This window comes from Odocoileus virginianus, chromosome 30, assembly GCF_023699985.2.
Source record: "Odocoileus virginianus isolate 20LAN1187 ecotype Illinois chromosome 30, Ovbor_1.2, whole genome shotgun sequence".
Lineage (NCBI taxonomy): Eukaryota > Metazoa > Chordata > Mammalia > Artiodactyla > Cervidae > Odocoileus > Odocoileus virginianus.
The window spans coordinates 18,071,603-18,095,351 of NC_069703.1; the positions used below are offsets into that span (position 1 = coordinate 18,071,603).

At 38.0% G+C, this 23,749-nt stretch overlaps 1 protein-coding gene across 2 annotated transcripts in view; it reads left to right on the forward strand.

The window, feature by feature from the left end:
* Positions 1–23,749, forward strand: part of SPAG16 (sperm associated antigen 16) — a 968,306-nt gene that overhangs the window by 573,818 nt on the left and 370,739 nt on the right. For both annotated transcript variants that reach the window (XM_070458611.1, XM_070458612.1), the window contains one exon: positions 9,784–9,910. In XM_070458611.1, coding sequence (XP_070314712.1) covers positions 9,784–9,910 — 127 coding nt within the window. The remainder of the gene's footprint in view (positions 1–9,783; positions 9,911–23,749) is intronic.

The window sequence follows — 23,749 nt, forward strand, 5'->3', positions numbered from 1 at the left end:
TTGATAAATGCATATACCTTTAAAGCTATTGAAGCTATAGGCCATTTCTGTGACCACAGATAATTTCCTAGTTCATCTAATGAAAGCCCATTCCCCACAGCAAATGGTGTCTTCTTTCTATAACCGTAGAGTGTCTGTTCTTGAACTTCATATGAATTCAACTATATAATACATAGGCATATTTATCTGAATTCTTTCATTTGGTATTATTGCTATTAAAGTATTTTGTTACAAAAGTCAACAATTCATTATTTTTAGTCACAGTCTAATGAGGCAATATGGTACCACTTCATCTAAGTATCTTAAAGCAATGTAATTCTGTGTTTACCCTTATCCTTGTGATTTTGCTTTTAGTTTACTTCTACATACTTAAAGCACTATCCAGTACAATGATGGTATCTTTAACCAGTTGTCTTTTAAAAATTAAAAAAAAAAGATATTTTCCATTTACTCAAGCAGTTATCATTTTAGATGATGTCATTCTTTACTGTATATGAATATTTCCATCTGTTGTCCTTTCCATTCAGTCTGAATACCTTCTCTTCAGAATTTCTTATAGGAAATATCTGCTGGTGATTTATTTGAAAAGTTATTTCATCTTCATTATTGAAGGTATTTTAACTGATTATTGAATTTTCAGCCCATAAAAAAGTTATTCTGTTATATTCTGTTGTTTCTGTTGAGAAGTCAGTTGTCATTGCACCATTTTTTCCTACATGTTATGCTTCTTTCATTGATTGTGACTTTCATATTTTTGTTTTATATATATATTTTTAGCAATTTTACTATGATATGCTTAGGTATGTTCTGTCTGTTATTAATTATGCTTGGATTTTCCTGAGCTTGTAGGATCTGTATATTGGTGTTTCTCATCAAATTGGGGAGCACTTGAGTGATTCTTCTTTCAAAATTGTTCTAACCCTTTTCTCTTTCTTTCCCTTTCTACCCTCCCCACCACCTCTGGAAACCCAATTATTTCTGTTAGACCATGTGATTATCCCCACTGATGACTGAGGTTCTGTCAATGATTTTTCAATATGTTTTCTTTTTCTTTCTATTTCTATAAGCTCTATTGATCTTATTCAAGTCCACCAATCCTTTTTTTCCTGCAGTATTCAATGTGCTTTTTTGCTCATGCAATGAGCTTTATTTCATATGTTATACTTATCAATTGTTTTCTTATAGTTTCTATTTATTCTCTGACATTCTCTCTTTGTAGACACATTTAGCAGTTTCTTTAAATCCTTACCTGTGATTATGATGTATGGTTAAAATCTTGGTCTTTGATTAAAAAAGTTGAGTCTGTTTCTAATACTGAGCTTTTTTCTTGTTTATAGGTAACCTTTTCCACCTCTTCACATGTGTACTATTTTTTAAATCAAATGCTGGATATTGTTAGTAACAAATTTTAGGGAGCCTATATTAAGTGGTCTTTCCATAAAACATAGTTCTGTTCCGGCAATCTATTTAATTATAGACATATCATTTTTGCCTTTCAGGCTTATTTTTATTCTTGGTCAAAACAACTCTACTTTGGTTTTTAACTTCCATTAGTGAACCTGACCCTTACTCCTCTGGTGAGTTCTTTTATGTGGTTCCAGCTGAAAGTCTGAGGTACCCAGTGAGTCTGTCCACTCTAGATGAGATTAAAAGTCCAATATCTTCCAATAATACCTGGTTTCTTGTATCACTATACAGCATTCAGCCATACAATGTGAAATGTATTCTAGGACCTGTGGACTCTTACACTGTAGAAATGTCATCTAGACCTTGGCCAGCAATTCATGGCAAATTCCCAAACTGCTGCCGTTTCCCACATAGCTCCCTTTTTTCATGTACCCTTCACTGTAAGACCAGGCAGACCAGCAGCCCAGATTATTCTCACTTCCTCTCGGTTCCTCTGAGACTTCACATCTACCCCCATCCGTGGCTCAGACAATAAATCATCTTCCCACAGTGAGAGAGACCCAAGTTCAATCCCTAGATGGGAAAAATCCCCTGGAGAAGAGAATGGCTACCCACTCCGGTACTCTTGCGTGGAGAACTCCATGGACAGATGAGCCTAGTGGGGTTGCAAAGAGTCAAACACTGAGCAACTAAAACTTTGACTTTCAGTGAGACTTCACATCTACCAGGGTTCTACTGTTATTTTGATAGCAGTAAATGCTTCCAAGTAGAAAGTCAGTGAGGTCAGTCAGTACAGTTCAGTACAGTGGCTCAGTTGTGTCCAATTCTTCTGCAACCCCATGAACTGCAGCATGCCAGGCTTCCCTGTCCATCACCAACTCCCAGAGCTTACTCAGACTCATGTATATCCAGTCGGTGATGCCATCCAAGCATCTCATCCTCTGCCATCCCCTTCTCTTCCCGCCTTCAATCTATCCCAGCCTCTGGATCTTTTCAAATGAGTCACTTCTTCACATCAGGTGACCAAAGTATTGGAGTTTCAACTTCAACATCAGTCATTCCAATGAAATTCAGGACTGATTTCCTTTAGGATAGACTGGTTGGATCTCTTGCTGTCCAAGGGACTCTGAAGAGTCTCCTCGAGAGTCTTCTCCATCACCACAGTTCAAAATCATCAATTCTTTGGTGCTCAGCTTTCTTTATAGTCTGACTCTCACATTGATACATGATTATTGGAAAAAATATAACATTGACTAGTCGGACCTTTTTTGGCAAAGTAATGTCTCTGCTTTTTAATATGCTGTCTAGGTTGGTCATAGCTTTTCTTCCAAGGAGCAAGCATCTTTTAATTTCATGGCTGCAGTCACCATCTGCAGTGATTTTGGAGCCCCAGAAAATAAAGTCTGCCAGTTTCCATTGTTTACCCAACTATTTCCCATGAAGTGGTGGGACCAGATGCCATGATCTTCATTTACTGAATGTTGAATTTTAAGCCAACTTTTGCATTCTCCTCTTTCACTTTCCTCAAGAGACTCTTTAGTTCTTCTTCACTTTCTGCCATAAGGGTGGTGCCATCTGCATATCTGAGGTTATTGATATTTCTCCCAGCAACCTTGCTTCCAGCTTGTGCTTAATGCAGCCCAGCATTTTTCATGATGTGCTATACACATAAGTTAAATAAGCAGGGTGACAATAAACAGCCTTGATGTACTCCTTTCCAAATTTGGAACCCATCTGTTGTTCCATGTCCACTTCTAACTGCTGCTTCTTGACTGGCATATAGATTTCTCAGGATGCAGGTCAGGTGGTCTGGTATTCCAATCTCTTGAAGAATTTTCCACAGTTTTTGTGATCCACACAGTCAAAGGATTTGGCATATTCTAGAAAGCAGAAGTAGTTATTTTTCTGGACCTCTCTTGCCGTTTTGATGATCCAGCATATGTTGGAAATATGATCTCTGGTTCGTCTGCCTTTTCTAAATCCAGCTTGAACATCTGGAAGTTCATGGTTCATGAACTGTTGAAGCCTGGCTTGGAGAATTTTGAGCATTACTTTGCTAGTGTGTGAGATGAATGTAATTGTGCAGTTTGAGCATTTTTGGCATTGTCTTTCTTTGGGATTGGAATGAAAACTGACCTTTTCCAGTCCTGTGGCCACTGCTTGAGTTTTCCAAATTTCCTGGCATATTGAGTGCAGCACTTTCACAGCATCATCTCTTAGGTACTACACTTGATCTTAGCCAAAAGGCTGAGAAGTGATAGCATCATCTCTTAGGATTTGAAATAGCTCAACTGGAATTCTGTCACCTCCACTAGCTTTGTTCGTAGTGATGCTTCCTAAGGGCCCACTTGATTTCGCATTCCAGGATGTCTGGCTCTAAGTGAGTGATCATACCATTGTGATTATCTTCGTCATGAAGACCTTTTTTGTATAGTTCTTCTGTGTATTCCTGACATGTCTTCTTAATATCTTCTGCTTCTGTTAGGTCCATACCATTTATTTGCTTTATTGTACCCATCTTTGCATGAAAGTTTCTCTTGTTATCTCTGATTTTCTTGAAGAGCTCCCTAGTCTTTCCCATTCTATTGTTTTCCTCTATTTCTTTGCATTTATCACTGAAGAAGGCTTTCTATTTCTCCTTGCTATTCTTTGGAACTCTGCACTCAAATCAGTATATCTCTCCTTTTCTCCTTTCCCTTTCTCTTTTCTTTTCACAGCTATTTGTAGGGCCTGCTCAGACAACCATTTTCCATTTTTGTATTGCTTTTTCTTGGTGATGGTCTTGATCTCTGCCTCCCATACAATGTCATGAATCTCCACCCATAGTTCTTCAGGCACTCTATCAGATCTAATCCCTTGAATCTATTTGTCACTTCCACTGTATAGTCATAAGGGGTTTGACTTAGGTCATATCTGAATGATCTAGTGGTTTTCCCTACTTTCTTTAATATAAGTCTGAATTTGGCAATAAAGAGCTTATGATCTGAGCCACAGTCAGCTCACCATCTTGTTTTTGCTGACTGTATAGAGCCTCTCCATCTTTTGCTGCAAATAATTTAAATAATCGGATTTTGGTATTGACAATCTTGTGATGTCCGTTTGTAGAGTCTCCTCTTTTGTTGTTGGAAGAAGATGTTTGCTATGATTAGTGCATTCTGTTGGCAAAACTCTATTAGCATTTGCCCTCCTTCATTCTGTACTCCAAGGCCAAATTTGCCTGTTACTCCAGGTATTTCTTGACTTCCTACTTTTGCAATCCAGTCCCTTATATTATAAAGGACATCTTTTTGGGTGTTAGTTCTAGAAGGTCTAGAAGGTCTTGTAGGTCTTCATACAACTGTTCAGCTTCTTCATCATTATTGGTTGGGGCATAGACTTGAATAACTGTGATATTGAATGGTTTGCCTTGAAAACGAACAGAGATGATTCTATTGTTTTTGAGATTGCATCCAAGTACTGAATTTTGGATTCTTTTGTTGACTATGATGGCTACTCCATTTCTTCTAAGGGATTCCTGCCCACAGTAGTAGATATAATGGTCACCTGAGTTAAATTCACCCATTCCAGTCTCTTTTATTTCACTGATTCCTAAAATGTCAATGTTCACTCTTGCCATCTTCTGGTTGACCACTTCCAATTTGCCTTGATTCATGGACATAACATTCCAGGTTCCTATGCAATATTGCTCTTTACAACATCAGACTTTACTTCCATCACTAGTCACATCCACAGCTGGGTGTTGTTTTTGCTTTGGTTCCATCTCTATACTCTTTCTGGAGCTAGTTCTCCACTAATCTCCAGTAGCATATTGGGCACCTACCGGCCTGGGGAGTTCATCTTTCAGTGTCCTTTTTGCCTTTTCATGCCATTCATGAGGTTCTCAAGGTGAGATTACTGTAGTGGTTTGCCGTTCCCTTCTCCAGTCTAGACCATGTTTTATCAGATCTCTCCACCATGGCCCATCCATCTTGGGTGGCCCTTCATGGCATGGCTCATAATTTCATTGAGTTAGACAAGACTGTTACCTATGTGATCAGATTGGTTAGTTTTCTGTGGTTGTGGTTTTCATCCTGTGCGCCCTCTAATGGAGAAGGATAAAAGGCTTATTATGGAAGCTTCCTGATGGGAGAGACTGACTGAGGGGGAAACTGGGTCTTGTTCTGATGGCCAGTGCCATGTTCAGTAAATCTTTAATCCAATTTTCTGTTGATGGATGGGGCTGTGTTCCCTCCCTATTATTTGACCTGAGGCCAAAGTATGTTGGAGATAATGAAAATAATGCTGACCTCCTTCAACAGGTCCCATGCAAGCACTGCTGCACTCAATGCCCCCACCCTGCACCAAGCCACCTCTGACCACGCCTCTGCCAGAGACTCCTGGACATTCACGGGCAAGTCTGGGTCAGTTTTTTGATCACTGCTCCATTCTCCTGGGCCCTGGTGCACACAACATTTTGTTTGTGCCCTCCAAGAGTCTGTTACCCCAGTCCTGTGTAAGTTCTGGCAGCTCTATGGTGGGACTCATGGCGACCTCCTCCAAGAGGGCTTATGCCAAACCCAGGTCTACTGCACCCAGAGCCCCTGCCCCTGCAGCAGTCCACTGACCCGTCCCTCTGCAGGAGACACTCCGACATAGTTCTGTCTCAGTCTCTGTGGGGTCCCTGGGTCCTGGTGCACACAAGGTTTGTTTGAGACCTCTGAGAGTCTCTGACGAGTATGGGGTTTGATTCTCACTGGGGCAATTTTGCCCCTCCTACCGTCTTGCTGGGGCTTCTCCTTTGCCCTTGGACAGGGGTTATCTCCTCAAAGTCGCTCTATCACCACTCCACCGCTCCTCCCGCACCTACCGCCTTGCTGGGACTTCTCAGAGAAGAGGAGAAGAGAAGAGGAGAGGTCATGGTGCTCCCTAAATATTTTCCTATGCTCAGGGGTACCCTCCTTTGCTGTGTTTAGTTCAGTGCCAGAAAATAGTAACCACATATAATGTGTGTCATTTTATAGTTGTTTATTGTGGAGAGAAAAGTACAGTACTGGTTACTTTATCATGGTGGCACAAATCCCAACAAGACATTTTTACTGTTAGATAAAGAAGATAAAGGAAACTGCCAGAGATGAGGCAGGCTGAGGGTGGTGAGGGAGGCAGGAGCCTTTAGAGTTAACATACAGCCTGTGACTTGAGTTGTTTGGAAACAAGCTGTATCTATACTTAAAAAATACAAAAGTGAAGGAAAGATGAACTTGAGGGATCAACCCAGTAGTATGTAGTGAGACGTCTTGTTGGAAGAGAGCAAATCTGATTAGAAATGAACGATAAGTCTAATTTCCCTCTTTCTGCTGTTAATCTTTAGCAAGTAGGTGTCCCATATAATATTAAGTCATAATAAAAAGAAACGAACCCAGAACTGATGATGAATTGAAAAAGTTGAAGAATAACTGAATATAAACCAAATTCTACTGAAGAACATACAGTGAAGAAGGAATTATCTAAGTAAAATTACCAATAATTAAGACAAAAAGTCCTCTATATTTTCAGTGAATTACAGGAATGCTATATTTCAAGTGATTTTATATAATAAAAGAGAACATCAAAAGAGTTAAAGCATTTTATTATTTTATAAGACAATAGTTGCAGATGAAAAGCAGACTAGAAATATTGGGGGAAAAGTGAAATCAGAAGCATAAAGGTTTTATAGATTGCTCCCTCTTCACGTACACACAAATAACCATAATAAAATTTTTTTTAAGTTGTAAAAAAGTAATTATATATATATGTATATATACATGTGTATATATATACATGTACATATATATGTGTATATAGATTTCTCTCTACAATCCTTTTATCCATATATATGTATATATAATTTCTCTCTATAAGAATTATATTAATAAATGGAATAAATGGAAGAGAAAAATATGAATATATAGTAAGGGAATAACTCTATACTAGAAGAACAAAAGTCTAAGATGGAAATTGCTACCAAGCCATGCCATGCTTTGTTTGCCATTCCATTGTTTGCAAAAGAATATTAGGGCTGTGGGCATAAAAAGCAGATCATCCACAGGGGAAGCTAAGCATGAAAGGTGAGAGAAATGAGGCTGGCCTCGGACTTTTTCTCTGATAGGAGACAATGAAACATTTATCCACAAATGTTTGAGGATTGATGACTCAAGATACTATGACCATTCAAAATTGCTCTTAAAGTACTGAATAATCAAGAAAATATATAAAAGTTCAGAATATTTATTTATGTAGATATTAATAGAACACTGGGAGAAGACTGGCACAAAAAATGACTTGTGATTGCTGATCATATATGTGTTTTGATTTTTGACATTGTAAGATTGACAATTTCAAAAACTTGGTTGGTGAGTAAAAGTGGCAGGAATTATAAATATGTCATAATTACAAACATTTCCGTTTTAACTTTTGCTTTCTATAAATGAAATGCAACTTAATTTTTAGTATTTTCTTAATATGAGAGTGCCTTTTAGAGAATATTTCAGAATAAAAAAACATTGACAGCTTTCAGCCATGCCTTTAATCCTAGTTGTTTTCTCATGATAAATTCATACAATTTAATTTAATAATTTGCTACATTATATAATATACACATAATTTTCATTTTGCTGTAAACATCTGTCTCTCTCTCTTATAGAGCTATACCTGGAGCAATTAATAGTTAAGGATGTTTATTTCATTAGTGGATTTTGGAATGTAAACCTTTCAAAAAATGCTTTGTATTGATATTTTTAGAATTATTAGGAAACAGCAGGTAAAATTTCTACACAAAACAAGAATTCTATAAAAATAAAGTAATTTATCCTGTAAGTTTAGCACCCATCTCAAAAACATGTCATAAAATCTGAGCATACTTATAAATATCCAAATATATTTTTGAAAGGTCACATGCTAAATATTCTAGGCTTATGAACCACATGGTCTCTCAGAACTATGCAACTTTGCTATTGTCAGCTATAGATGTCTATATGTAAACAAATTGACATGTTCTAGTAAATTGTTCTTTATGAAAATAGGCAACTAGCCATTGGGTCATAGTGTGTTGACCCCTGGTATAGACTGACATTTCATCAACTTTAAAGATTAAATTATTATCAGCCTCTCTGAGAAGTACTGAGATAAGGAAACTGATACAAATTGGCCATGATTAATGAATTTATTGATTTTATTTCCTTGTTCCTGATATTAATTACTACAGCACTTCACTTGGATATGAAAAGTATCAATCACGGGGATTGCCACTGAGTAATTTACATATGTATCCACATAAATCTTAAAATTTTCTGGCTTCTCAAAAAGTGCCGACATTTCAGGTGAAATAAGTTTCATTCCAAACAGTTATTAGATGTTATGCTCAGTTTGACTTCTTTCTTTCCCTCTTATGTTTACTGCGTTAGTCAAAGATCTCAGATTGTTGGAGCTATATTGGACCTCTCAATGCTTCAAATTAAGTAATCTCATTCTCACAAGAAGGAACCGTGCTGTTACTGAGATTAATAACTTCTCTATGGTAACCCTACTGGTTCTTGTCATAGTTAGGACTGGAATCCAGTCTCCCAGCTCCCATTGCAGAATTTTTCCCACTCCACTGTACTGTCATGTGTGGAATGACTCAAGCCAGTCAGCAGGCAGTTGATCAGAGCTTATCCTGCTGGTTATCATACTAGAAATGCCTGGAGAATCCCAGGGACAGAGGAGCCTGGCAGGCTACAGTCCATAGGGTTGCAGAGAGTTGTACATGACTAAGCAACGAAGCACAGCGCAGCGCATAGGTACGTTTCTAATATGATAACCAAATGCCTGGAGAATCCCATGGACAGGGAAGCCTGACGTGCTGCAGTCCATGGGGTCGCAAAGAGTCGGGAACAACTGAGCGACTGAACTGAACTGAACCAGCAGGTTAAGCTGCACAATAGGTGATTCTAATATACAGCCCACACTGAGGAAAAAAAAAAAGAGAAAGAAAGAAACTGAGCAAGTTAAAGAAGTTTATCTGGTCTTCACATATTGGAGCACACATGCAGTTCTTTTCTCAGAATATTACTTCATGTTATGAGAGCAATTTTTAAGTAGTAATTTCATGATAAGGAATAAATGAAATAGTGTAAAGACAGCTTTCCCAAGTGATTTTATAAATTGGATGTAATTAGTCTGTTTTATACTACTAGTTCTGTAAAGCACTTGCAATATAAGGTGGTTGTAGAATGCTCCTTTTAAAATGTCGTTGTACATTTTTGCCATTTACAAACTAAGCCTCAAACATTTAAATTATCTTTGTTAGCATTGTACAGAAAGAATAAGGAACATTTAGGTGCTCACTTTGAAAACTTTACCTCTTAATTTTTCCCTGTGCAGTGAAAGATGCAGATATACCTTGTATGGACACACAGATTCTGTGAACAGCATTGAGTTTTTTCCTTACTCCAACACTCTTCTTACGGGTTCTGCTGATAAGTCTCTGTCCATCTGGGATGCAAGAACGGTAAGCAAATCATTAATGTTTTTCTTTTTTTCCAATTTTGATAGGTCTAGTCACTCTTAGTAACTTTTCAGGTGCAAGGTACAACTTATGAAGAAATTATATAGGGGCAAGTAGGATTAAAGAATGATAATAAGTTTCTGTTTACAAGGTCTTATCTATATGCTTTTATCTATCCTGCCTCCTAAAAGTAGGAATATAAAATAATGTGATAGCTTCATTAAACATTAATGCAGCAATTATTTATTGAGATAGAAACTCTGCTGGTATAATACATATGACAGGGAAATGTGCAGCACCTCTCCGTAAGGACCTTGCATCTTAGAAAGGAAGGAGAACCAAGAGATTATTTTAATGTGGTGAGGTGTATATTAAAATGGAAGAAAATACAAGATACAGGGGAAAAGCAGGGAGAGCTCTTATCTGCCTAAAAGGATGTGGATGACTCCCAAGAGGAGGCTGTCCTTGTGCTGAGCGTTAGAGGGTAAGTAGGATATACCAAGTAATCTCAAGAAGATGGATTCCAGGAAAGAATAGTGCATACCTTGCAAAGCTCTAGAGGTACGAGGCTATAAAAGCATATTTGGAGAGTAAAAATATGTATTGATAGAGCTTAAGAAAGAGGAAATAAAACACAAGCAAGTGTATACAGATAGACAAGCTCAAGATCACCAAGTATCTGATTGAAGTTTTATTATTTTCAGAGTGAATCTATTAAAGCATGCTAAGCAAACCATGGCTTCCCTGATAGCTCAGTTGGTAAAGAATCCACCTGCAATGCAGGAGACCCCTGTTCAATTCCTGGGTTGGGAAGATCGCTGGAGAAGGGATAGGCTACCCACTCCAGTATTCTTGGGCTTCCCTGGTGGTTCAGCTGGTAAAGAACCCACCTGCAATGCAGAAGACCTGGGTTCGACCCCTGAGTTGGGAAGATTCCTTGGAGACGGGAAAGGCTACCCACTCCAGAATTCTGGCCTAAAGAATTCCATGGACTGTATAGTCCATGGGGATTGCAAAGAGTCGGACATAAGTGAGCAACTTTCACACACACACAAGTAAACCAGGTAACGATCAGATTAGCCCTTTAGAGAGAGATTTGATAGCAGAATTAAGGGAGTCACTGAGGAGGCTTCTGCAGTCAGCTGCGAGCAGCAGAGAGCTTGAACTAGGAGACCGTGAGAATTTAAAGGAAAGAATGAATTCAGGGTAAAGGGTTTAACTCTCACCGTTTGAAAAGTGATTGGAGGTGGAGGTAATGTGAGAAAAGAGGAGTCTAAAGGTGACCAGTTGTCCCACTTTATCTAAGATTGCAAGTTTTCCTGGGTTAGGGCTTTTTTCAATGTTAAAACAGATAATCCTGGATTAGTATGACCTCAGAAATAAATTAAATGTGAACAAATGGAGATGGAATTTGGGGACTACATTTTCACAGCGTTTGACTGTGAGGATGAGGAGGAGAAAAGGCTATAGTTCCAGAATCTAAGAGAGGTCTCCCTTGTCTCAGATGGGAGACAACTTGTGGAAAGGATTAAAGATTTGGGAAAAAGAAAAGTGAAAGTGTTAGTCACTCAGTCGTGTCCAGCTCTTTGCAATCCCATGAACTGTAGCCCGCCAGGCTCCTCTGTCCATGGGATTTCCCAGGCAAGAATACTGGAGTGGGTTGTCATTTCCTTCTCCAGGAGATCTTCCCAAGCCAGGGGTTGAACCTGGGTTTCCTGCATTACAGGCAGACTCTTTACCCCCAGAGAAGCTAAAGCACAGTGAGTTGAGCGCACACTTCAGTACTTTGGAGAATGCCAAGATATGCAGAGTCTCCATATTTGTTCTTAGCAACATTTGATCAGGATAATGAAGGAAACTAGGACTTTAGGAGACTATATCAAAAGCAAAAAAAAAATCCATATTTTCTGACTCATGAGTCAAGAAAGATAGGCAACTTGTAAATGTTTCCCTTTTATTCTTCTGTATACAATTCATGATTGACGTCCACAAAGGAATATGATGATGAACATACAGATGGAATGAACAAGGACCCGAATTCATTATAAGAGGCCCTGTTTAGTTCTCTGAGGCAAATTGATTTAGGATAGAGAACACGGAGTCCTTAGGTTCACATATTATAGAAAACAGCTAATGGTAGAGTGACAAATACCTTGGATACAACTTCACGTGTTTCAGCATGTCGGGGACAGCAGTGAAAGGCTTTGCGGAAAAAGTGCATCAGCCTTGAATTAAGAATAAAACCAGAATGATTTGCTGTTGGGTAAAAAGGTGCCACAGCCGCCTCCTTGATTTAAAATAGCTTAGACCCTGTGCAAGAGAGTTCACTCCTGCTAATGGAGCGTCAATGAAACAGCAAAATTTTTGACTCATTTAGTCTCAATACTTAGATATGAAGTGTGTATAAAAGCAGTTGGTAAAGGAAGACCCACAGAGGAAATATTAATTTAGCAGTGACCTAAATTTTATGCTCGTTTTCTTCTGGTACAGGATTTTTTTTTTTTAAGTCTCTCAGAGTGCTATAACTGAATGTTCTCAGAAAGCATGTCTCTTATTTATTTGTTTTCCTGTGAAAAAACTGGAGCACTAATGCTTGGATGGAGAAGGAAATGGCAACCCACTCCAGTATTCTTGCCTGGAGAATCCCCATGGACAGAGGAACCAGCCTGGAGGGTTACAATCCAACGGGGTCGCAAGGAGTCGGACACAACTGAGCGACTAAGCACAATGTTTGAAAGTAAAATTCTCTTATGAACAGAAGTTGCCTCCTTGTATCTTCCTTATATGCATAGAGTTGTTTATGATGGTGACGTTTTTATCTGTTGTTGGGAACTCTGTGTTCTGGTCTTGTTTCCTACAGTATATCAGAGAGTAGGAGAAAATAGAAATTTATATGCAAAGGGCCTTAGCATACAGCAGAACATCATTTGAATTGAATATAGATCCATAGAAGATTCTGTTTCTTTAATCGTTATTAATATATTTTTTCAAATTGATTTTAATGGAAAATTAAAATTTATATTATTAATACTATTGCAAATTTGTTATTACTCTGCATTACATTCATTAATACTAAGGAAAGGACTCTGAAAAACTTTGGTATAAATAAAGTGTTCAGTAGTTATGGTAAATACATCAATGATTAGAAATAAAGTTCATTTAATTAGTTTATTTTCTGAAAATATTTCAAACTCATTGGTAAAAATATTTATATTTAAATTGGTATCTATATAAATTAGAATTAAACATGTAAAACAAAGGAAAATTCTCTTAATTTAGCTTATTAATAATTAGACAATGCAAGTTGTTAACTAAGTATTATTATAAACGTCTAAAAATAATATATGACTGCAAATCTAGAACTAGACTGAATCATTTCACTTAAGCTGCATTAGCCGTTCTGGTGAGTTTGTTTCTAAGTGCCTCATTTATTTATTTTATTTTTTCTTTTCATTTATTTTTAACACACAAAACAAATCTTGAAATACCCGGATTTTTAAAAATTCATATTTTATATATAGTTTTTAAAGAGTGCATGTTATACATTGTTTATATAATATGAAATTAAGTTTTTGTATCACAGGGATTTATGAAAAATTTAAAAATAAATTTTTGTAGTTACATATTATGAGATATTGAAAAAAAAGTAACTAGGACAGCTATCTTGCTATTTGTATAATAGTAAAACCTGTACAACATACTGATATGGATATTATTAGACTCATAACATCAACTACATCTGTAGTATTCTGATAATCTCCTTTTTTATAACTTTTGTATTAGGTTAATTCCTTGATAAATGATAAACTGTCAGGTGATGCTGAAAATATGAATCTAAAATGAGATGAATGACTCCCTTCTCTTAGTGAAGCAAAAGTAGAACATTTTGTCATCTCAGTGTGATCAACTAGTATTGTGACATTTTCTAAAATATTTTTGATGAAATATGAAAATAACCAGTGGATTATATTCCTATAAATTAGTTTTAAACCTCTCTCTCCCATTCCCAAACATATACTAGTCTTAAATCTTTAACCTAATCTAATAGCTTCCTGTCAAAGATAATGAATGTGGAGACCTCTAAGTCAGTCTGTAAGTCAACTGGACAGATCGGCTCTGAATTTTGTGGGAGACGAGGAAAGGCTATAAATCTTTGTAATTACCAAATGGAGGCTGTTAAATAGCTTGCAGTTTGGAAACTCATAAAATTGCTCTATTTTATAGGACTACATGCAGAGTATTTTCCCTCCAAGTTATGAAACAGTAAAATTCTTTTATTAAAATTAAGAAAGCAGATTATAATATTGCCTGAAAATGATGTATAGTATAGTACATTTAATGAAAATGTACAATGCCCTCTCAAAAACTGACATGAAAAATTCAAATATACATCAGTGATTTGGAAGCCAACATTATTAGTCATTCACAAGTCCGATGAAAACTACTAAGGCTTTGAAATTATTTTGCAAAAAAAAAAAAAAAAAAGAATATTGTCTTTGTACAGTAAAACATAGAATAAAATGAGTAATACATCTGTGAGTTGTTCAGAGCGAGGCTGACAAAAATCAGAACTGATGACATTTCACCTCTTGTGATGAATCAGACACAGAGTTCATGGCTTGGATTGCCTTTGATGGCCATGCCTTGCTCCCTAGACTGACTCAGCGGGCTCGCATTTAGCATACCATGTTGTCCTGACTTAGCTATAGCTAGAACATCCAGTAATTGATTGCTCTGAGTTTCTCTGAAGTGAAAAACCTGAGAACTTGCCAAAAAAAGTAACTCTTGGGTCCTGTGTAGCGCTAACCCGTGTGACTGCACAATTCAACCTGCACGCTGTCTAGTCCTGTTGCTCTCCTAAGATGCTCTCTGGTGAACTCTGAAGGGAGCCTGACATTATTCAGAAGCCAGAATCTGGAAACAAAGGCAATGATGGTACCTTCTCTCTCTAGGTTTTATTCCTCAGCCACACTGAGCTTAATAACATTTATTGAAGATCTTTGTGCCATGCAGTGTCATGGGTTCTGGATTGTTCTGTTACAGAGTCCCTGCCCTCAGTGAACAGCCTACTAGGGAGCAGACACAAAGAGAAATTATCTTAAAATAATGTAGTATGAATCGATGTAAGCTCATTATAACTATAGCTTTGGCTTTTTGTGCTAAAGCTCACTATTCCAAGAGGTGATTCCATGAAAAACACTGAACACCTACTGTGTACCATCACTTTAGCTGTCAGAGCCGTGCAGTGCTAAGCGGAACCACCATTGTTACCTATATTCAGTTTAGCTCAGTTGCTCAGTTGTGTTGCTCTCTTTGCAACCCCGTGGACTGTAGCACGCCAGGCTCATTAGGAATAGGAAAAAACAAAGGCTCAGAAGAGTAAAACATGTTGTCCTAGATCATCTAATTGGTCAGTGGGTGAAATAGGAAGCAGGTTAACTCTCCAACCTCAATTCTATATTTTTATTTTACAGCTTCCAGTTTTGGTTGGAGCTCACTGGTTCTCAGAATAGTGTTAAAATGCCATTTCAGTGAGAAAGGTGATTCAGTATGCGTACATTTTTTCAGGACATTAACACTGTAATTTAATGATTCACAAGTCAGATTTATGCTTGAATTTAGCAACCATGAGATGTGCAAATAATCCCTCACAAAGGCACAAAAACTCTAAAAAAAAAAGTGCATCATGATCTGTAGCTAATCAATTTGGATACTGGATTTTCAAATTCATCCAGTTATGCCAAGACACTTTTGTTAAAATTTTGCTAGGCATTTCTCTCCTCCTGTGGTTGCTCATTTGTTTTTATTTTTATTTTATTTTTTAAATTAATTTATTTTAATTGGAGCATAGTTACAATATTGTGATGGTTTTTGCTATATATCAACATGAATTGGCCACAGGTATACATGTGCGCCCCCCACCGATTGTGAACCCTGCTCTTACCCCGCTCCACACCCCAGCCTTCTGGGTTGTCCCAGAGCACCAGCTCTGGGTGCCCTGCTTCATGCATCGAACTTGCACTGGTCATCTATTTTATATATGATAATGTACATGTTTCACTGCTATTCTCTTAAATCATTTGGTTTTATAAAGTAACTGGATGTTTTCAAATATTTTAAAACAAAGCAGATTCCTTAAAAAACTGGAAATAGAACTGCCATATGACCCAGCAATCCCACTCCTGGGCATACACACCGAGGAAACCAGATCTGAAAGAGACACGTGCACCCCAGTGTTCATTGCATCACTGTTTATAATAGCCAGGACATGGAACAACCTAGATGCCCATCAGCAGACGAATGGATAAGGAAGCTATGGTACATATACACAATGAAATATTACTCGGCCATTAAAAAGAATTCATTTGAATCAGTTCTAATGAGATGGATGATACTGGAGCCCATTATACAGAGTGAAGTAAGCCAGAAAGATAAAGACCAATACAGTATACTAACACATATATATGGAATTTAAAAAGATGGTAACAATAACCCTACATGCAGGACAGAAAAAGTGACACAGATGTATAGAACAGACTTTTGGACTCTGTGGGAGAAGGCGAGGGTGGGATGTTCTGAGAGAATAGCATTGAAACAAGTATACTATCAAGGGTGAAACAGGTCACCAGCCCAGGTTGGATGCATGAGACAAGTGCTCAGGGTTGGTGCACTGGGAAGACCCAGAGGGATGGGATGGGGAGGGAGGCTGGAGGGGGGGATTGGGATGGGGAATATATGTAAATCCATGGCTTATTCATATCAATGTATGGCAAAAACCACTACAATATTGTAATTAGCCTCCAACTAATAAAAATAAATGAAAAAAATAAAACAAAGCAGAAAATTCTGTTTATACATGTTTAAAAAAAGTTTGAGTTAAGAGTTTTGAAAGGTGGTTGCCCTTACCTATTTGCCAGGGGAGGCACTTCTGAAAAACTTACTATCAAATGCTCCATAAAGAAAGTTTCCTTTGAAAATGATTCCTTTTTTATCTCTGCCAAAGATGTTGCCTTTGTTTTGATGATACTATTATTTTCTAAAATATCTGCTTTACAGTACATGGTCCTTTTATCTGTCATTTAATCACTGAGTCAATGTCTGACTCTTTTGAGTCAGCTCTCATGGGCTGTAGCCTGCCAGGCTCCTCTCTCCATGTGCTTTCCCAGAGAAGAATACTGGAATGGGTTGCTGTTTCCTTCTCCAGGACATCTTCCTGATCCAGGGAATGAACCCATGTCTCCTTCATTACAGGCAGATTATTTACCACTGAGCCGCCAGAGAGGCCCACATGATCAACAAGTGCTTATCAAAACATAAATGGTCAAGAAATTAGGAATACTTGTGTTCTGGGGAAAAAAAGCATGTAACTTATTTTGAGATCAACTTCAAAATTATATATTTTGCTAAAATACAACAGTGAAATTCTGTGGGTGTATAAAACATTTTCTTGGTCACACTCTGATTTATTACAAAAGATTGTAAAGGTTCTAATTGTCAAAGGACTCATTTGAATAAAATTAACCAACTTAAAAATACTCAAAATATTTCAAACTGCTGTAATACACTGCAGTGCATGAAAACAAACAGCTTCATTGCATTGTTTTCCATATATTGTGATGCACCTTACTTTGGACACCTCAAATCAAAGAACTTTACATTTGTTACACAAATCCTTTGCAAAGCTTACTGCTCCCTTGCAAAATAAATGTCAGCTACTATCAGCTCTTAAACTCACTATATCCTAACCACATGAAATTAGCCAATATATGTGATGATCTTTCTTTTGGAAAAGCTTTTCCTTTGCTCTTTTTTCAAGCTGAAATACCTCTTCCTCCCTTCAAATAGTTTACTTCTCTTTGTAAAGATTTAACTTCCCTGAAAAAGTTCTCCATGTTTGTCCATTTGGATTAGGTGTCTCAAGAGACAACTAAGAAAATTTTATACCATGTAGTCAAATTTTTCCATTTGGGGGGCATATAGTACTTAAAATGTTGAACTTGACAAATGAGGCATTTTTTTTCCATCACAAAAGTACAAACCTTACCAATTTGCTGCCTTTGCATGTAATAATTAATGGATCCGGTAATGTGGTACCAGCAGATATGTTTGAAACACAAATGAGCTTCTTTGTGTTTCTGCAGAATGCTTGCCTTAACTCTGTTACCTCATATATGTGTCAGACAGCACAGCACAGTAATAGCTCACAGCCACTCTGCCCAGATTCAAACCCAAATTCTGCCGCTTATTGGAAATGTGGCATTCGCCATAATTGCCTGAAATCTGTGTTCCTTAGTCGCCTCATTTGTAAAACAAAGATAGTTGCACTCTCTATCACATGAGGGTAAAATGGAAACTAAATGGCTGATCATATGAAGTGCACAGAAAATTAACTAATATATGTAAGAACTTAATATATTTTATGTATACTTACAGAATAACTGTCATATATCATAACTGCTTGCTTACTGATATTTCTCTGTTATGAAACTCTGGTCTTTATTCTCCACTTTCACAACCTTTGTCATAATAGATGATCAATAGCTTTTGAAGGAAGGAAGGAAAGGAGGTAGATATCAAAAATCATATATCTTGGTTTTTATTAATATGTAGAAAAATATCTGAAAACACTTCTTTCTAAAAATTAAAAATATTTTTAAAAACTGATAAATAACAAAATAGTAAATAACAGTTTAATATAAGGTTTCAAAAGATTATTTGCCTCTTAAAAAGTTGTATTTCTTTTTATGTATTGTAAATATCCATCTGACAATGCAGGAGACAGAAGAGACACAATTTCTGTCCCTGGGTTAGGAAGATCCTCTGGAGTAGGGAATGGCAACCCATTCCAGTAAGCTTGCTGAGAACATTCCATGGACAGAGGAACCTGGCAGGCTACTGTCCATGGGGTCGTGAAGAGTTGAACACGTCTAAGTGACTGAGCAAACATATACACCATATAATATGTTTGCATACATACCACAAATACCATCATTCTTTTTCTCTTATCTTTGCAGTTAAAAGAAGGAGCATGACAATGGCCAGCAGTAGGAAGACTTTACTTTTGTATCTGGTTTCCATGCTTTGAGAAAAGTCATATTTTAATAATGGAAACAGTGACTAATAATAATGGTGTGTTTCTAACTGAAAAATATGGATAGATTAGTTTTATGAGATTATTTCAATTCAGTGAGAGTTAGGAATAAGTCGTACTTCATGCAGTTCATTTAAACTGAATCCAATAAAGATATAACATTGAGGTATAAGATGATACAAGAATCAGTAATACTTCTAACCAGTTATGCAGGATAACTTGAATACTCTTGACAAGACAGAACTTCACTCTTGTCATAGTTAAGACACTATTTTGCACTGTCTTTTGTATTGATTTGGGCTTGCCTGGTGGCTCAGACAGGAAGAAATCTGCCCGCCATGTGGGAGACCTGAGTTCAATTCCTGGGGTTGGGAAGAGCCACTGGAGAAGGGAAAGGCTACCCACTCTAGTATTCTAGCCTGGAGAGTCCCCACGAACAGAGGAGCCTGGTGGGCTACAGTCCACGGGGTCGCAGAGAGTCGTATACGACTGATTAACTCTAGGGTTTAGCAATTTGTAAAGACTCCTCAGACAACCAATCTGACTTCCTGCATTTCTTTTTCTTTCAAACGGTTTAGGTCACTGCCTCCTCTGCAATGTTACGAACCTCCATTCATAGTTCTTCAGGCACTCTTTCTATAAGGTCTAATCCCTAGAATCTGTTTGTCACTCCCACTCTGTTATCTTAAGGGATTTTATTTAGGTCAGAGATGGGCATACCAGACCACCTGACCTGCCTCTTGAAAAACCTGTATGCAGGTCAGGAAGTTAGAACTGGACACGGAACAACAGACTGGTTCCAAATAGGAAAAGGCTGTATATGGTCACCCTGCTTATTTAACTTATATACAGAGTACATCATGAGAAACGCTGGGCTGGAAGAAGCACAGGCTGGAATCAAGATTGCTGGGAGAAATACCAATAACCTCAGATATGCAGATGACACCACCCTTATGGCAGAAAGTGAAGAAGAACTAAAGAGCCTCTTGATGAAAATGAAAGAGGAGAGTGAAAAAGTTGACTTAAAGCTCAACATTCAGAAAACTAAGATCATGGCATCTGGCCCCATCACTTCATGGCAAATAGATGGGGAAACAGTGGAAACAGTGTTAGACTTTATTTTTCTGGGCTCCAAAATCGCTGTAGAGTTTGATTGCAGCCATGAAATTAAGACCCTTACTCCTTGGAAGGAAAGTTATGACCATCCTGGATAGCATATTTAAAAACAGAGACATTACTTTGCCAACCAAGTTCTATCTAGTCAAGGCTATGGTTTTTCCAGTGGTCATGTATGGATGTGAGAGTTGGACTATAAAGAAAGCAGAGTGTCAAAGAATTGATGCTTTTGAACTGTGATGTTGGAGAAGACTCTTGAGAGTCCCTTGGACTGCAAGGAGATCCAATCTGTCCATTCTAAAGGAGATCAGTCCTGGGTATTCATTGGAAGGACTGATGTTGAAGTTGAAACTCTAATACTTTGGCCACCTAATACGAAGAGCTGACTTATTTGAAAAGACCCTGATGCTGGGAAGGATTGAGGGCAGGAGGAGAGGGGATGAAGGGGGTTGAGATGGCTGGACGGCATCACTGACTCGATGGACATGGGTTTGGGTGGACTCTGGGAGTTAGTGATGGACAGAGAGGCCTGGCGTGCTATGGTTCATGGGGTCGCAAAGAGTTGGACACAACTGAGCGACTGAACTGAACTGAACTGAACTGAATGGCTCATGGTTTTCCATACTTTCTTCAATTTAAGTCCGAATTTTGCAATAAGGAGCTCGCGATCTTAGCCACAATCAGCTCCTGGTCTAGTTTTTGCTGTCTTTATAGAGCTTCTCCCTCTTCAGCTGCAAAGAATGTGATCAATCCGATTTCAGTATTGACCATCAGGTGATATCCATGTGCAGAATCATCTCTTGTGTTGTTGGAAAAAGGTATTTGCTATGACCAATGTGTTGTCTTAACAAAACTGCTAGCCCTGCTCTATTTTGTATTCTACCGCCAAATTTGCCTGTTATTCCATGTATCTCTTAACTTCCTACTTTTGCATTCCAATTCCCTATGATGAAAAGGACGTATTTTTTTATGTTAGTTCTAGAAGGTCTTATAAGTCTTCATAGAACCATTCAACTTCAGTTTCTTTAGCATTAGTGGTTGGGGCATAGACTTGGATTACTGTGATATTGAATGGTTTGCCTTGGAAATGAACTAATGTTGTTCTGTTGTTTTTGAGATTACACCCAAGTACTGCATTTTCAACATATTCTAGCTAAAACCCAGAAGATCAGAGATTTTAAATAACTTTTTCAAATATCTGCAGCTATAAATGGTGGTCTTGAGATTGCAACCCTTTTTTTGTACACGCTGTCTCTATTTTAACCTGACATTAAAGAAAACATGGTTATTGAAAGGCATTTGTAAACATCTGTGATACTGAGTTTTATCAATTCAGTTCAGTTCAGTCACTCAGTCATGTTCGACTCTTTGCGACCCCATGGGCTGCAGCACACCAGGCTTCCCTGTCCATCACCAACTCCCTGAGCTTACTCAAAATCATGTCCATAGAGTCTGTGATGCCATCCAACCATCTCATCCTCTGTCATCCCCTTCTCCTCCTGCCTTCAATCTTTCCCAATACCAGGGTCTTTTCCAGTGAGTCCATTCTTCACATCTGGTGGCCAAGGTATTGGAGTTCCAGCTTCAGCATCAGTCCTTCCAATGAATATTCAGACTGATTTACTTTAGGATGGACTGCTTGGATGTCCTTTCAGTCCAAGAAACTCTCAAGAGTCTTCTCCAACACCACAGTTCAAAAACATCAATTCTTCAGTGCTCAGCTTTTTTATAGTCCAGCTCTCACATCCATACATGACTACTGGAAAAACCATAGCCTTGACTAGATGGACCTTTGTTGGCAAAGTAATATCTCTGCTTTTTAATATGCTGTCTAGGTTGGTCATAACTTTCCTTCCAAGGAGTTAGTGTCTTTTAATTTTATGGCTACAGTCACCATCTGCAATGATTTTGGAGCCTAAAAAACTAGTCTCTCACTGTTTCTATTGTTTCAGCATCTATTTGCCATGAAGTGATGGGATAAGATGCCATGATCTTAGTTTTCTGAATGTTGAGTTTTAAGCCAACTTTTTCACTCTCCTCTTCCACTTTCATCAACAGGCTCTTTAGTTCTTCTTTGGTTTCTGCCGTAAGAGTGGGATCATCTGCATATCTGAGGTTATTGGTATTTCTCCCACCAACCTTGATTCCAGCTTGTACTTCATCCAGCCCAGTGTTTCTAATGATGTACTCTGCATATTAGTTAAATAAGCAGGTGACAATATGCAACTCCTTTCATGATTTGGAACCAGTCTGTTTTTCTTTGTCTGGTTCTAACTGGTGCTTCTTGACCTGCATACCATTTTCTTAAGAGGCAGGTCAGGTGGTGTGTTATTCCCATCTTTTGGAATTTTCCACAGTTTGTTGTGATCTACAGTTTGTTGTATGGGGCTTCCCTGATAGCTCAGTTGGTAAATAATCCACCTGCAATGCAGGAGACCCCGGTTCAATTCCTGGGTTGGGAAGATTCTCTGGAGAAGGGATAAAGCTACCTACTGCAGTATTCTGGCCTGGAGAGCTCCATGAGTTGTCTAGTCCATGGGATCACAATGAGTCCAACAGAACTGAGTGATTTTTGCTGAGTTTTATACTACTCCATATAAAAGGGATTCCCAGGTGGTGCTAGCAGTAAAGATTCCAGGTGCCAATGCAGAAGATTCAAGAGACACAGATTTGATCCCTGGGTCAGGAAGATCTCCTGGAGTAGGAAATGGCAACCTACACCAATATGCTTGGGAAATTTCAAGGAGAGAGGAGCCTGGCATAAATATAAAAACTGGGCTTCCCTAGTAGCTCAGCTGGTAAAGAATCCACCTGCAATGCAGGAGACCTCAGTTAGATTCCTGTGTTGGGAAGATCCACTGGAGAAGGGATTGGCTACCCACTCCAGTATTCTTGGGCTCCCTGATGGCTTAGCTGGTGAAGAATCTTCCAGCAATGTGGGAGTCCCAAGTTCTATCCCTGGGTTGGGAAGATCCCCTGGAGAAGGGAACAACTGCCCCTTCCAGTATTCTGGCTTGGAGAATTCCATGGACTGTATAATCCATGGGGCCGCAAAGAGTCAGTAGTGACTGAGTGACTTTTGTTTTCATGTAAAATGAAAACCTTCCAAGTCTAATTCAGCTTGATAGCCTTGCCTCTTTTATTATAATATATATTTTTAGGGAAGAGTAAACACTAATACAGGATAAAACACAATTATTTATTTTAATGTCCTTGTAAGAATCATATAACAGTTACCTACCAATCTCCAGGCAAGAGTACGGAGTAGGTTGCCATTTCTTTGTAATAATCATGTAACCGAAGTTAGACTTGTTTTTTATCCCTCTTTTGATAATGCAGATAACTTTATGACATCATTCAGATTGCCAGTGAAGTTATATGCATCAATGATTGGCGGAAGTTAAAACCAAAAGAGGAGGCATGGATATCACTATTTTAGATGTGATTGAACTTAGGTATGGTGTCTTGGCAAAAATAAACTTTTGGACCTATTTAAATTGAGTAGGATATAGGATTATCATGTAGGAATATTGAGGGTAACTTAATCATAGAATACATTTGACCAAAAGAAAATACCTGTGCACTGTCTTCAGCCCTTTCTGCCTTAAGTTTAGTGTAGAGAAAATATAGACTTT